Here is a 14,277-nt window from a genome sequence, read left to right on the forward strand (position 1 = left end):
CCGCTTACCGCTGCTGGCTAACCAGGTCCGTCTGGCCGGGGTGCTGTAGAAGAAGGATCAAGAGCTGGTGATGGCAAACCGCATCACTCACTGCTTCAGCGCCAGCTGAGTGAGCTGAGCTGGATACGATCCATGATGGGGTTCCTTTCGATCCTGGAGTAACTAGCCTCCTGTGTCCCACTTCAACCTGGATGTCCCGCCGTGTGAATGCAGAGATAATGAATGGATGCGACGTTCTGGCAAGACTTTTGACGATGGGTTTACACGGCAGTGCAACGTGCGTCTCCCGCCGTCGATCTCAACCGTATCAGGCTCAGAGCTAGCTAGGGCGACTCCCCCCACGCTCCATGGCCAGAGCCATATCCCAGCATCCTGGCCAGAGAAGAGGGCAGTCACTCATTTTTCAGTCTCTGGAGTGCAGTGCAGCGCAATGCACTTTTCTGGGCCGATATGATGCTTGTCCCGGTACGTATTCCCGGAGACAGGGGGCCATGCTGCAGCATCGTACGACTTCTGACAAGGGGAGCTCTTCTCGAAAGAGAGAGGCAGAGAGAAAGATTCACGACATTTGCTCAATTCGATCGCCATCAACCTCTAACTCACGGGGCGTGGGATGAAAGAATGAGAGGGATGCCTTGACAATCTCGATCCAGGTCAGCTCGATTGACATCACCACCGCGCCGGATTGTTTTTGTCGCAGGCTCAATTACGTCGTAGGCAATTCCTCAAACGCGCGATGCGGTTCTCGCTGTTGAGCCCTAAAAGCTAGCCCCAAGACATTGTAGCAGCCATGTAATGCCTTGGAGCGGCAATGCAAGCAGGCGATGGATGGCATCAAACGGTTTTCCACTTCCCGTGCGGCCCTAGGCGCGTAGTTTCTTTTCTCTTGCTTTTTTTCCCCCTCCCCCTTTTGCGGCGCCCGCCATCCAACAAATGCCATCTGGTCTTGTTTTGTTTCGCTTCGAGTTTGTTTTGTTGATATTTACTTTCAGTGGATATCTCTGTCCGAGTAACAGGAACTGGCGCAGCCTGTCAGTGGCCATGGAGCGCGTTGAGCTACGTATGGAACACCGCATGCGCATGCGCTGGCTTGCAGAACGCAAGGCGCATTCCCGACTCCTTGCTACATCCATCGACAAGCTCCTGTGTGGTCTCGTCCTTTTTTTCTCATGGTTGGGCTGGTACGTGCAGTACAGGGCTCTTCCCTTGGGGCCGTCCGCGGGGAGCTAGCCTAGTAAGCTGAGCTATCGGGATCGACAGTGAGCGATTCAGCGTCACATCATATCATGGATGCTGATGCTTCTTGGGAACTGCCTTGATTCTGCTGTGAAGGATTGTTGGGTATGGCATCACTCTCTCTCCGATGCACCTCGGCTGCGGTCTAGACCACGCAGGTACCTTCACAACTTGTTAGGGGAAATGTCAACCGGGCCTCGCCGCGGGTGGCATTGCCGGCGCTTGTCTTATTTTTTTCGGATTCAGCGTCCTGGGCGTTGAGGATCCCCTGACAGGCGAGAGCATAACGGCGAGGCCATTCCCGAAGCAGGTTGGCATTGCCCCTGAAGGATGTACAGTACTGTACCTATAGTCCCCTGAACCAATCTGTCATCTGTTGCTCCGACAAAGAGACCAGCCCGTCGACCAAACACGTATTCATCGTGGCAGTCCCAAGGACGACCAAGTGTCAAGATGGGACGGTCCAGTCGGGTTCGTTCGTGGCGGCCCAAGTGATACCGCGCGAACTAGGGTTGGTGTTGTCTCTTGACCAAAACAACAACAATGACAGCAAGATGCTTCCATCCCCCATGTTCTGCGGCTCACCCCGGAAGACATCTTGAGCCTGCAACATCCAGTTCATGCGAGAGTCAAAGGATATGTCTCCGAAGGCCTTTGCCTCAAGGTCGCATCCAGACGCAAGACATGGGACGCAGAGCATGAGACGCAGAGTACGGCGCTTAATCGTGCGTGATCGGTCACATTCGCAGCGACCATCTTCCTTCTCATAGCTTCGCCCACGTGCCGCGTCCCATTCTGAAGACCGTCCAGGCCGTCGGCGACCCAAGTAGAAACGTCAGGCACAATACGCCACGCGCGCTTAAATCCATGCCTCTAGAATGTGATATGGCCGCCTCTTAGGCCTGTGAATCTGCCTTGTCGGGAATCTCGTGGTTGGTAGCAAATGCCGGACCTGGCGTTGAGCCGCTCCGAGAGACGGCGGCGCCGTCGCGGGGCATCGGCCACGGAATGGGGGACCCCGCCTTGCCCTTACATGAGAGTGCCTTCCATTGCGGCTCCACGATCGTGACCCATTTTTGAACCTCACTCAACTTTTCAAAGCCCAGCAAGGCAACAAACGATACGCTTCATGAATGCAGCTTGGGAGTCAAGCTAGATGCTTTCTCTTGGCTTTGAATTGCTCCCCACACTCGCTTCCTTTACTACCCACCAGGATTGGCAACTTACGCTCAACCATGTCTACAGCAGCTCCTGACATCATCACACTCGACAACTTGTCGCAAACCCTTACGCCATGGAACCCTGAAGGCGAGAGTCAGCTATATGCCATCGTCGACATGGGCAGGCATGTCTCCTTTTGTGATTCTGGAGCATGAGCGAGCACCTGGCCTAACAGCTTTCTAGCAATGGCATCCGATTCTCCATTACGTCTCTTGCCCCTCCCTTCACTCGGCTACTTCGTCCCATCTACTCAACTCGAGCCCCAATTTCTCTCTTTGATGCACTCACCACTACCTCAAAGGGCCTTGTGTTCCCTGCCGAGACTATCAGTGCGGTTGCCAGTACCCTTGCGCGCTTCCAAGAGGTTGCGGTGCAGCATGGAGTCCCAGTCAGACACATCACCATTCTCGCCACCGAGGCAATGCGCCGGGCTGACAACGCCGCCGACATGCTTGAGGCCATTTCCTCGAAGACAGGAGGTCTCAGAGTGAGCATCTTGGAACCTGCAGTCGAGACCCTCTTTGGTGCTATTATGGGTTCACGAAGTGGCCTCGCAAGTGTCGACGGTGGCGCCCTATTCCTGGACCTGGGAGGCGGCAGCGTGCAGATGACATGGGTCGACACCAGCAAGGCTAATTACGAGATCGAGGCCGCCCGAGCGGGTGTGAGCCTGCCCTTTGGAGCTGCCAGATTGATCCGCGTCCTGCACGAGCAGCCGGCCGACGTCCAAGCTACCGAGATCTCCAAGCTCCAGTCCGGCATGCAAGAGGCATATGCGAATCTCTGTTCCCGCTTCCCCGCTCTCGACGCCATCCGGGCTGCCCGCATGCAGGGCCACGATGCCCGTGTGAACGTCTTCATGTGCGGCGGCGGCTTCCGAGGCTATGGTAGCATGCTCATGCATAACGACGCCGTGAAGCCGTATCCCATTTCGTCAACCAACGGCTACACTGCTCCAGGATCGCTCTTCTCTCAGGTCCAGAGGATGCGCAAGATCAACGACGAATATGATGGTCGTATCTTTGGCCTCTCGCGCCGTCGCCGTCAACAGTTTCCCGCCATCGCTACCGTGATCGAGGCATTCCTGGCTACTGTGCCTAATGTCGGCAATGTGACATTCTGCGGAGGATCCAATCGCCAGGGCGCACTGATGATGAAACTTCCCCTTGAGATTCGTGAGAGTGACCCTCTCAACGTTCTTGCCGCCGTCACAGCTGAGGAGAAGCCTATATTTGATGCCGTCCTGGATGTCCTGGCGAACGCTTTCCCCAAGGAGGTGGACTTTTCTGCAGTACCGACTGTCCTGACCACTGGCTTGGGCGCCTTGTTCGTACGCGAGATATGGGCTCGCCAGGGGTATGATGCAGACAACAACACTTCGTTTGTACTACACCATGCCATTACCCGAGACGCTGACGCCCCCGGCCTCTCACACGTCAGCCGGGCACTTCTTGCACTGTCGACATCAGCCCAGTGGGGAGGCAACTTAGGACCTCTGGAGGCCCAGCTTCAGCGGAGTCTTTCTGATCTCCTCGAGAACCAGCATAGAGATGCCCCATTCTGGGCTTCATACACTGGTGCTGTGGCTAGTCTCATTACCATGGCCCTACCCGTGCCTCCAAGGACTGCAGAGGAAGTCAAGAAAGCCATCAAGTCAGTAACACCATTACCCTCTTCCAAATTACAAGATTATCTAACAGTCACACAGCATCACATCACACATCAAGAAAGCCGAGGACAAGAAGGACAGAATCATGTTAACGATCGGAGTCGCCTCCGCCAACACAGAGGGTGTCAGTTTAGAAGATCTCGCCGACAGAGTCGAGGGAGCCGCCAAAAAGAACGGGGGGAAGAAGCCAAGGTTCAAGATAACCGCCCAAGTAAGCTTGCAGTCATAACACACATTTTCTCGTCAAAAAAAGAAGAGCAAGCCCAATACATGAATTCGACCCATTGAACACACTTCATACGCAGCGAGCGTCATTACATTCGTTATCGTTAAGGACAGCCATGTTTTTTTTTTCTCTTTGTTTTCTTTTTCCTTTCTTTTTTCATATTCGGCATTTTCGTTATCGTTATTTCATTTCGTCTCCCAGTAATGACTGGACGTGGATATGCGAGACTAGCCATCATCGCACGAACCACTCTTGGATTTGCCAGAAGGCTTAGAACGTCTCTTGGTAGAGAGCTTCTTAAGCTCATGGCTGACCACTAGGAGGCTCAGCCTCTCATCAATCTTATGTGGCGACCGTTGGATTCCCTCGTCTGGACATGGTTAGTGTCATGTTGGAGAATGGGCCTGGTTCGGTCACTTACAGAATCCCTTTCTCGCATTCATCATATCTTTGGAGAACTGGTGGATCCTAGCGATGCGGCTCGACCCAGTGGTTGCCGATTCCTTGAGCCAGTCCATAGGCATCTCCAGCCTCTTAGGAGTCTTGAACTGGCAGTGATAGAAGATGGCAATCAAGGGGAAGAAGACGTTGTATAGGGTGTCATAAGGCATGGCTATCAAGTTTGTCAGCCAAGTACTTGAGCTCCAAGTTGGAGTTCCTTACCAACGGCGGGATCCCTTGTAGCGTTTGGGTTACGCATGAAGAAGTTGTCATGCGCGATCACAAGCTCCCTGTACATGAGCAGGAGCTGCCACAGGCTAGCCCAGACAGCCATTCTCTCGCGAGGCTTCAGAGGTTCCTGCTGCGCCAAGCACTCCTCGAGAAGCTTGAGGATATCGTGCTCATGAGACACAAGTGCCTTCCATGCGATGCGCCTCAGCTCAGCTTGGACGGTAAATGGAACATGAGAGAACTTGTTGGATGAGCTGCAGCAGGTGAAGGGAGGGGCCTTCCAGATCCTGAAGAAGCAGTTCATAGTGTGGACCTTGGACACGAGCTTATGCTGCGACACAGTCAGCTTGATGTTGAAATGTTATTAATATCTCGATGGATTTACCTTGGGAAGATCATAGCCACCCTCCGAGTAGGAGAGCAAAAAGTTTTGCACGGCATGCTCGAAGTGGGTGCTGCTGCGCTCACGCTTGATCTGGGCCTCAACCCATCGCTGCAGTTCAGCGTAGCTAGGGAATCTATCGCGCTCAAAAGCGGCATTCCTGGGGTTCTCATCAAGACCGTTCTGAGAATGGTAGGCCTGGACCGATGCGCGGAGGTAGGGAGCATCGGGCTCGCGGGTGAAGAAAATGAGGATATCCCTGGGCTTGGCCGTGGGAAAGCGAGGGTCGTCAACGCAGCGACGCTCCTCGGCGGGGTTGGGGGACCAGACGTCTGATGTGATGTGTCTCAGCATCATGTCTCACATTCAGATTGGGGGAGCCAGGGGGGTTGCTCGACATACCGGCGACATGACGAATCACGGGCGGAGCCACGGCAGGGGTCCTACGGGTACAGACCAGGTGCGAGTGGTCTGGGAACGCCTTGCGGCAGTGAGGACAGACGCCACAATCTTGACACTAGGATTGGCTCAGTTTTGCATACATGAGAGGCGACAGAGGAGAGGAGAGGAGAGGAAAGGAGAGATGCTGGTGGGTGGGCTTTCTCTTACGCGGGTCTTGGAGATGCGGCATGGTAGGCATGCCCCACTCTTCCGGACGTCGGCCGTCTGGTCGGGATCAGAGAGGTGCCTCGACCTCTTGTCCAAGCTACTACTGCTGGACCTCTGCCGCTTGATGCCGGATGTCGTCTGCGTCTGCATCTGGGTGGGCGAACCCCGGCGGGATGACGACTCGCGAACCTGGATGCGAGGTGGGTAGCCCCGGGGGGTGTGCTTGTTGGGCATGGCCTGGGGGTAGGTCCATTTATCATCCTGGGCCTGGAACTCTTCGAGGCTGACCTGGGGCCGGCGCCGGTAGGGTCCCTCATCGGCGGCGTCGAGGAAGACGGAGCCCGAGTAATCAGAGGGGGATGTGCTGCCACCGCGGATGAGCTCTGGGGGAGTCTGGCCCATGGACTCGGAGCTAGTCCTCCCGCCATGGTCGGGGCTCAGGCCGGGGGTCATGGTGAGGTACCCGGACCCGTCCCGGTCGAGGGAGAGGTGGTCAAGGAAGGGTTGGATCTCAGTGATGAGCGAGGGGAGGTCCCTGTGGCTGTTGCGGCCAAGGGAAGAGGTGCAAGGAGACGAGGAAGAGGACGAGGTCTGGTCCGAGGAGGACCGGGTGGAATCACAGTAGAGTTCCCAGTCAAAGACGGACCTGAAGAGCTCATCATAGTCCAGGCCCGGGGAGGTGGGAACACGCGGGTTTTCTTGACCCATCTGGGAAAAGTCCCTGGCAACAGCCCTTTTATCCATGCTCGAGACGTCCCCTTCGGATGTAAGTCAGGTCACGAGGAAGGGGGGGGGTGTGTGCTGTGTGTTGTTGATGCGCTGCCTTCTGCCTTCTGGTGGAACCTTGGCTTCCTATGCTTGGACGAATTGAAGCTTGCAGCAACTATGTCAGAAGACGATAAGGGGTCGGGCAAAAAGTTCCAAATGTGCCTGATGCTTGTGCAAGATCTGAGCGGTTCAGAGACACACACGTCCCGGCACCAGAAGAGTTATAATTCGGCCTTTCATCGAGCCTCATGGTCCTCATGGTGGACTCGCTCACTTACACGCTTGCGCCGGCCCGCCGTCTGATTGGCCACCCCGCCGCGCGATCCCATTAATCTGGGCCAAGAAACATCCCTGCACTCACCGAGAATTGCAACCTCTGCCGGCTGGGATTGGCCAGAGCATGGGGCGTGCCCCGGTTTTCCAGTCGGGGGCCAATGGGTTGGTAAAGCTTGGTGGTTTGAAGCAACTTCATCTCTTCATCAACATGAGCTCGAGGTTGGATCTGCCGTCAACCACGGGGATTCTACTTCCAATGGATGGTATAGGGTTCCTGACGCTAGTTTACAGTTGGATTGACCTAGTAGATGCCCGATATTCAAAATGAGAGTCTTGGTGTTGTTGGTGAACCGTCTCCCCCATATGCTCCTCTACCGTCCTTCTGAGCAACTCTACATATCTCTCTTTAACTCATCCATTGTCTCTCATTGACTGTCATTTCTGTCTCTTTATCACATCAGCTACTTCCAAAAAGCCCGGGAACTGAAGCTGGTTGTCATCACTCCAACCATTCCTTTGGTGACAATGCCCGTCTCTCGCCCGTAGTCAAAGTGCGAATAGCCTCATGTGGGGCATTCTCGATCAACCCCTGACTATATCAATTAAGCTCAACCAATACCCAGCCAGGTCGCCACTTTCTCTTTTTTTACTTTTCCGAATCCTCATACCGTCCATTCCATGCCCCAAATTCCAAGAGCGATTTTTTGAACTCGGGTGTCAACCTAAAATCGCTAGCGCACCCGTAGCCGTTGAGCTCACGTGTCGTGGTCAACGTTTAACCACCCCCTGGTCAGAATTGGAAACTGATAAGCATATCAACAAAAACCACCGCCACTCTATCAGTTTGACTACTGCCAATTGACTTTTTTCCTTGCGTTTTCTTTCTAGTCCCTGGGGGTTTCACTTGGCAAAAAAGGGGCCTTGTTTGTCGATCGCGTTGGTATAGGGTAAAACATCAGATCCGTCAATATTGCCTGCAATTAATCTCCTGCTACCCCTGACATGATATACGGTCCATTTGATACAATGAATTGCGATTTTTTTTCACTGTGTTATCGAAGTGATAAATACATTGTCAAATATGTGTTCATGTTTATGCGACACCCGTTTCGTAACTATTCCCACCTTTGCCTGAGACACCAAACAAACGACCTCTGAGCGAACATGTATGAAAGACCCAACGAAGGATATCATAACTCCTAGAAAACTCCCTACATGTCGTTTTTTAACCATAAAAAGGAGCGAAACAAGTAAATTGCCGTTGCATCACTATAAATTATTTAGTAAGGGGAGCCAATGGGAATTTGTCGAGCCCCCTTCACCTTTTGCACTGACCTCATCCTTTGATTGTTTTCTAACTTCCAAGTGGTAAAGGTCGTACAGACCAGTGACTGGACGTGGGAGATCCTGAACATGCTATGCGATGATGTGCCCGTTCAAGAAACAGGTCTTACTCTACCACGGCGGGCTGCCCCTATGGGCAGTTTGTTGAGAATACGGGGGCAAACTGGCCGTCAAAGTAGAAGACAAATGAAACTCCACTACTCTGATGAATGCTGCAATGTTTGAAATCACGTAATAGGAAGCTGCTTTGGCTTTAGTCCCGCCTCTCGATCCAAGATCATACGCCGTAACAGCTGGTCTTGAGGCGTTGTCATGGAAGATGACTCTCTTTCTGCGGCTAGGTCAGTTGATAGTCCCAAAGGTCCCAGGATATGCTTACGAAAGTAAAAGCTCTCAGTTCGCAAATTCATAAAGGCCCTTACAAGGGACTCATCCTCGTCTAGTAGCTTCCGTGTGGCTGCAACCCTGAAGTCCGTGTACAGCGGGCTTGTGACACGAAACAGGGCGGCATAGATTGAGACAAGGTAGTGGTAGAAATGTGTGCCCACTTCCAGCTTGCACTCCGGAAAGCCGCTGTAGTCCTCGGGGACATGGCATGGGAACTGCTGGAAGGCGATATAGGACCGGACCAGTTTCCTGTACATGAGAATCAAGCACCACAGACTGGCCCACAGAGCTATGGCGTTGTCAGGGCCGATACCAGCGGTGCCAAACATGAGTTTCTCCAACTCGGACAGGACCTCCTTTTCGATTGGTTGCGAGGCAGCCTTGGATATCTGACCGAATTGAGTATGCAGAGCGCAAGAGGGTGGTGTAGTCTTGCCATCCTCTTCAACACAGAGGACCAGCCCTAGTCGTATCTTGGTTAAGCAGTTGAGTTTGTGGACTTTTCGCACAAAGTCATGCTATAAGTTGTCAGAACGCATGTAATCCAACTATAGGCCAAGATACTCACCATCGGAAGAGATGCACTCGACTTGCTATACCTCATGATGAAGGCATCTACGGCTTGCTGGAAGCCGATGCACCGGGTATCCTGGTGAACGATGATATTCTCGACCCAGTCGACCAGGTCACTCGACGGAAGAAGTTGTGGAAGAGCATATCGTGCACTCTCCTCCCGATGCAACTCGATATGACCGTCAACCTGATTCATGACAACCCAACAACACAACCAAGGCGGCGTCTTATTGCCATAGTAATCCTGAACTTCAACCTCCAAGGCTGGGTTGTCGACGTAGTCCATGGATATAGAGACTTTGCGAGGCGGACCGAGGTGGGTCGTCCCGGCGATGAGTTCTTGGTCGAGCAAGCGCGCCGTGTAATCGATGTAGTGAAGGTCTAAGATGTCAGTCTAGGCCGGAAAGCTTCCACGCGGGCGAACTAACCACCTGAACTGAACCTCATCTTCGTTAATCTCTCCCGGATGCATAGCTGGAGTCCAAGAGAACCAGCAGCTTTCTTGCATGCCTGGCATGGTTCCCCGACACCGCACTGTAGGTGGGCTAGGTCAATCATCTACTCATACAAAACCCCATCTTGTGGAGGATACTCGCGTGTAAGTGAGGGAGCACGTACCGAGATTCTTCGCACTTTGCATCGGAAACAAGCACCAGTCTTGCGGACTTGGGCAACCTCGAGTCTCCTCTTTTCGTTAAAATCCTTTCTCTTTTTCTTGACGCCATCTGGTTTGGCGGGATTTGAAGGGAAGCAAATGACAGAGTAGCTGGCAGACGGGATGGTTTGGGAGCTGGTCTTCCGTCGCGATTTCGGGCATGCTTTGTTTTCTTGACCGCCGGGTCGCGCTTCATTCAGTGGATTATTTTCCAGGGGCGTCTGTACGCTAGCCAAAGTCGAGCTGATATCATATTGTGCCGTGGTAGCGTTTTGTCCGGGGTCGTCCGAAAGGTCTTCGCAGAGACCCTCGACGTCAAGCCATGTCTCCAGGTCATCATCAATAACTGAGACGCTGGCGGGGTTGATGTTAGCCATTGAACATGCGTCTGTTGGTGATTACAGAAAGGTTGAGCCAAATCAAACAAAGATTGAATGGAAAGCAACTCGGTTCATTGAGTTCTTTGCTTCTTGGTCACTCAAAAGATGCTTCATCAGCCCGATAAAAGTGGAACATGCAGAGTCCATGTCCAATGAGACGGGGAAGAGGATTGTGCTCGGTGAGATTGAAACAGGAAGTTATGTGTCACGTGGTGCGCTGTCTATGCAGACATACCCGACTAAGAGCAAACAATTGTCGACCTTTCAGCTAGGACACTGCTTGGTTGATTATTCAGCGGCATTTTTATCAATCAGAAACTCATTTGTCCGAGGCAAGAAAGAGCACGTTGCATGAGTGTCACTGAGACGGTGCGTCTCTCCTATGTCTCATTATGCAAATGCCTGATGGTCAGCACCTTGCAAAGTTGCGACAACAGCGGTTGAGTCAATGCCAGGACTTTTAAGTGCAAGTCTTTGACCTATACAAACCAAATCTCTCGAACCGAAAGCTATATGAAGTTGTTCTAGTTGGTGGAAGTAGGACTCTTCACAGTGGCTCTCGTTTCAGGAGTAGGAGGAATAGGACTGGACGGGGAACGACAGCAAAGCCCACAAGACGAGCGGAGGAACATGAAAGGACAGGACAAGGCTCTGGACAGGGGCCGGGTGGCTCGATTTTCCGGAACATTCTAAAAACGGCACCAGCGTGGGATCACACAGCCCGCGGGTGCTGGTGTGCCCCGTCCCCCGTCGTCGACAGGGCCAAGAGCTTCTGATGTGCAGGGCCAATTTCGGCTGCTGCTCAGCCCCTCGAAACAAGCCGACGGAGCCACAATTCCTGGGCTGCTCATGCCAGGGTCTATAGGTCTAGGGGGCACCGTCATGATGCAAGCGCAGATCTGGTGCGGGTCGTCATGGGTGAGAAGTCGGGTTGGGAGGGACGGAACCCTTTTAATAGACCCGTCGCCAAGACGTTTACCGCAAGAGATGAGGCGTCGTTCTCCGACGAGCGGGACGCCGTGGTCGGTGCCGTCCCTTACGTATGTACCGGACCTCCATCGTCATGAAGCACCGGATACCTCATCAACGCGGCTGGCCGGGGGTTGCAGTTATCGTACATGGGCGTTTGCATCCTGAGGTGATACGACAGCTACAAGCTCTTAAAATCCAGACCTTTCCCGCTCTTGGTTCACCGTCCTCTCTCTGTCGCCACTCGTACATGTGTACTTTGGCCGACGCTACAGTACACACGAGTCGGCCGAGTGGGTTAGACTGCAAAGTACGAGTCGAGTACGAACTGCAACACCTCACGAGGTGATTTTTGGTCTGCACATCACTAACAAATAGCTCCGAATTTCACCATCAGGTGCCGCGACGAGAAAACTGCAATACGACGTTGAATCTCGTACTCTGCGCGTATCCCCATGGCCGTTGGATCAAGGAGAAGGGTCGATCAATTTGTACCGGACGAGACAAAGCCAACGCCGTTCAGGAGGTACCGTAACTCCGGAAAACGCAACTCGGCTCGCAGATCTTACGACGGCAAATGTGCTCAGCGGCAGCCAAGCGCCCACGGCCAGAGAGGGCTGAAAGCAAGCAAAATAGCACCAAAAACAGGAAAGGGGGCGATGCTGCGGGCGGGCGCTGGCTGACTGTGATGACATCTAGAACAAAACATGTCGACGAGATCCCATTGAGGGATGACGATGGGCGATGCTGCTGATGATGGTGGTGACCAAGATGATGATTCCGTGATACAGCACGCTATCATGGCACGAGTCCGGTGGTGAGTATTGACCATGACGATGATGCTGCCTACATTACCAGCCAGCCCCCAGCCCGCCTTACTGCGCCGTGCAGCTGCCGTAAGTTTCGGGTGAGAATTGATGCCCGTTGGCCGGCCGTTGACGACGCCTTTAACGTTGACGACGACGACGACGACAACAACGGCACCGGCAACGATGGAAGCCAAGGCCGCGTGGATTTCGGGAGGCAGCTCGACTAATTAGTTTTGGAAGGGTATCATCCGCGTCAGAGGAGGTGGTGAGCTGAATGCACCAAGACTGCATGCTATTGAGGGGGAGCTAGTGGATGATTGATTGATTGACAACTGATAATCTTGTTTTTTCCCTAGAAGCTTCTTTCTCTCTCTCCCATACGCACGCCCTAGCAACGTCCATGCTGTATGTACTGTCACTGTCGTTTTCGGTTGTTAGGCCTTCTTGGCCGCCGCGTCGCCCAAAGGAAAGCTGAAACCACGAAACGACCAAGCACTGTGTGCGGCAGGGACACCGTGGGGTTGACGGTTGGCTCTCACTGACCCGGATGTCCCTGATCCCTGGCGGCGCCGCCCTAGCTTGGTGGTGTCGATGCCAATACTTGGGCTACCAACAAAACAGGCGCTTCGCACGCACGCAAGAGGCCAATGCCGTCTCATCCAACTCAGCCTGGCACAGGAAAAGGCACAGGAGACAGATCAGGACCCTACAGCCATGCAACACAACAGCACGCGCTCTCCGGCGTGGGCTGGCTGGGCTGGGCTGCAAGTCACCCTCAGGTACCTGACCGGCTCTTCCACGTCGGGACTGGGCTCTGGTACCGAGCGAGTACCACCGAACGTTCAGTCAGAAAAAGGGTCACCCTCAGGTCGCATTTTGCAATTCTCATTCATAGGTCCAATTCACGCCTTGTTCCCCCCATGAGGCTCAATCCCGCGCTGTCACTTTCCGCGCACTCTCGCCATCGCCGTCCCCAATTGCATATTCCCCCTCTGTCTCTCAAAAGGACCCCATCCTCGCTCGGCCTCTTGGTCATCCCCGGGTTTCCATGTCCAGGGGTTAAGGAAAGGAGGATGACCTTTTTCTTACTGTGTTGTACTGTACTGTAATACTCAACAATCCCTGGTGGGAGATCCCAGCGGTTGCCCAAAGCCACCCCGGAAAACAGCATTGAACGAGCAGTGGACGAGATTTGGCCCTGACGAGTCCCTCACTCTCAGCTGGAGCCCAGTGTTACTTTGTACCTGCCACAACGGTCAATGGTGCGGGAGCAAGAGTCAGGTGTTTGTCATGCTGCTGGATATACGGGAGCAAGCAGAAAGCATCCATATCCATACGTTCGTGACAAAACATGGAGAAGAGAAAAGGGGACTAGTGACTGCACATCATAGATTCCAACAGATCCATTCCATCGCTGGAATACGAAAACACACCCCAGACAACGATGTTTTGGGATTTTGGACCAAGGAACCAAGGATGGCAAACCCTGAGATCATCTTGGCTTCTCCTCTCCTCTCCTCTCGCACCCCGTTGCTTTTTCAGCCATGACGGGATTTTATTATTGCTTGTTTCCTTGCCGATATTGGATGAGGCTTCTCGTTGTGACCTGTTATTAGGCGGGCTCCCTTACTTAATTCTCCTACAACCGGTCTCACTCATCCGGGACCTGTCTCTTGTGAGGTACTCCACTTCTCATCACCCTCAACTCACTCCGCCGTCTCGCGAGAGAGAGGAGAGGAGGACAAGAGCCCAAAGCCCAGACCCTAAGGACAACGCCGCCAGAAGGGACCCGCCTGTTATGCCTCGTCTCCAATCCCACGGCTCCGTGTTGCGTACCTGCGACACGAGCAGCAAGGCGCTGAGCACGAGCACGAGCCCGGCTGGGGCTGGGCGAGACAGCATCAGAGACAGACACTGGCACAAGTAAAGTGTCCACGCACTGTCTGGATACACGGATGGACGTCTGCATCTTGACGGGCGCCTGCACTCTCTCTTGTAGTATCTTGTTTCTGTTATTTTTCTTTCTTTCTTTCTTTCTTTCTTTTCATGCCCTCTCTTTAATTCCGGCACAAGGGAACATATTACACACCCCTTGTCCCAA

At 53.5% G+C, this 14,277-nt stretch overlaps 3 protein-coding genes across 3 annotated transcripts; 1 reads left to right on the forward strand and 2 right to left on the reverse strand.

Moving 5' to 3' along the window:
- Positions 1–2,471: 2,471 nt before the first annotated feature.
- On the forward strand, positions 2,472–4,355 carry NECHADRAFT_74773 (uncharacterized protein; the record flags this gene model as incomplete). The annotated part of the gene is made up of 3 exons (XM_003053486.1): positions 2,472–2,585; positions 2,633–4,110; positions 4,166–4,355. The coding sequence occupies 3 exons, from the start codon at positions 2,472–2,474 to the stop codon at positions 4,353–4,355; spliced, it is 1,782 nt and encodes a 593-aa protein (XP_003053532.1).
- A 224-nt stretch (positions 4,356–4,579) lies between these two features.
- Positions 4,580–6,723, reverse strand: NECHADRAFT_74774 (uncharacterized protein; the record flags this gene model as incomplete). Its single annotated transcript, XM_003054200.1, has 6 exons — positions 4,580–4,722; positions 4,774–4,965; positions 5,016–5,355; positions 5,410–5,738; positions 5,809–5,923; positions 6,016–6,723. 6 exons carry the CDS (start codon positions 6,721–6,723, stop codon positions 4,580–4,582), a joined length of 1,827 nt encoding a protein of 608 aa, XP_003054246.1.
- Positions 6,724–8,325: 1,602 nt separating this feature from the next.
- On the reverse strand, positions 8,326–10,395 carry NECHADRAFT_74775 (uncharacterized protein; the record flags this gene model as incomplete). The annotated part of the gene is made up of 6 exons (XM_003054201.1): positions 8,326–8,328; positions 8,514–8,566; positions 8,783–9,308; positions 9,359–9,744; positions 9,792–9,897; positions 9,982–10,395. The coding sequence occupies 6 exons, from the start codon at positions 10,393–10,395 to the stop codon at positions 8,326–8,328; spliced, it is 1,488 nt and encodes a 495-aa protein (XP_003054247.1).
- Between the last annotated feature and the right edge of the window lie 3,882 nt (positions 10,396–14,277).

The sequence above is a fragment of the Fusarium vanettenii genome, assembly GCF_000151355.1.
Source record: "Fusarium vanettenii 77-13-4 chromosome 1 genomic scaffold NECHAsca_1_chr1_3_0, whole genome shotgun sequence".
Lineage (NCBI taxonomy): Eukaryota > Fungi > Ascomycota > Sordariomycetes > Hypocreales > Nectriaceae > Fusarium > Fusarium vanettenii.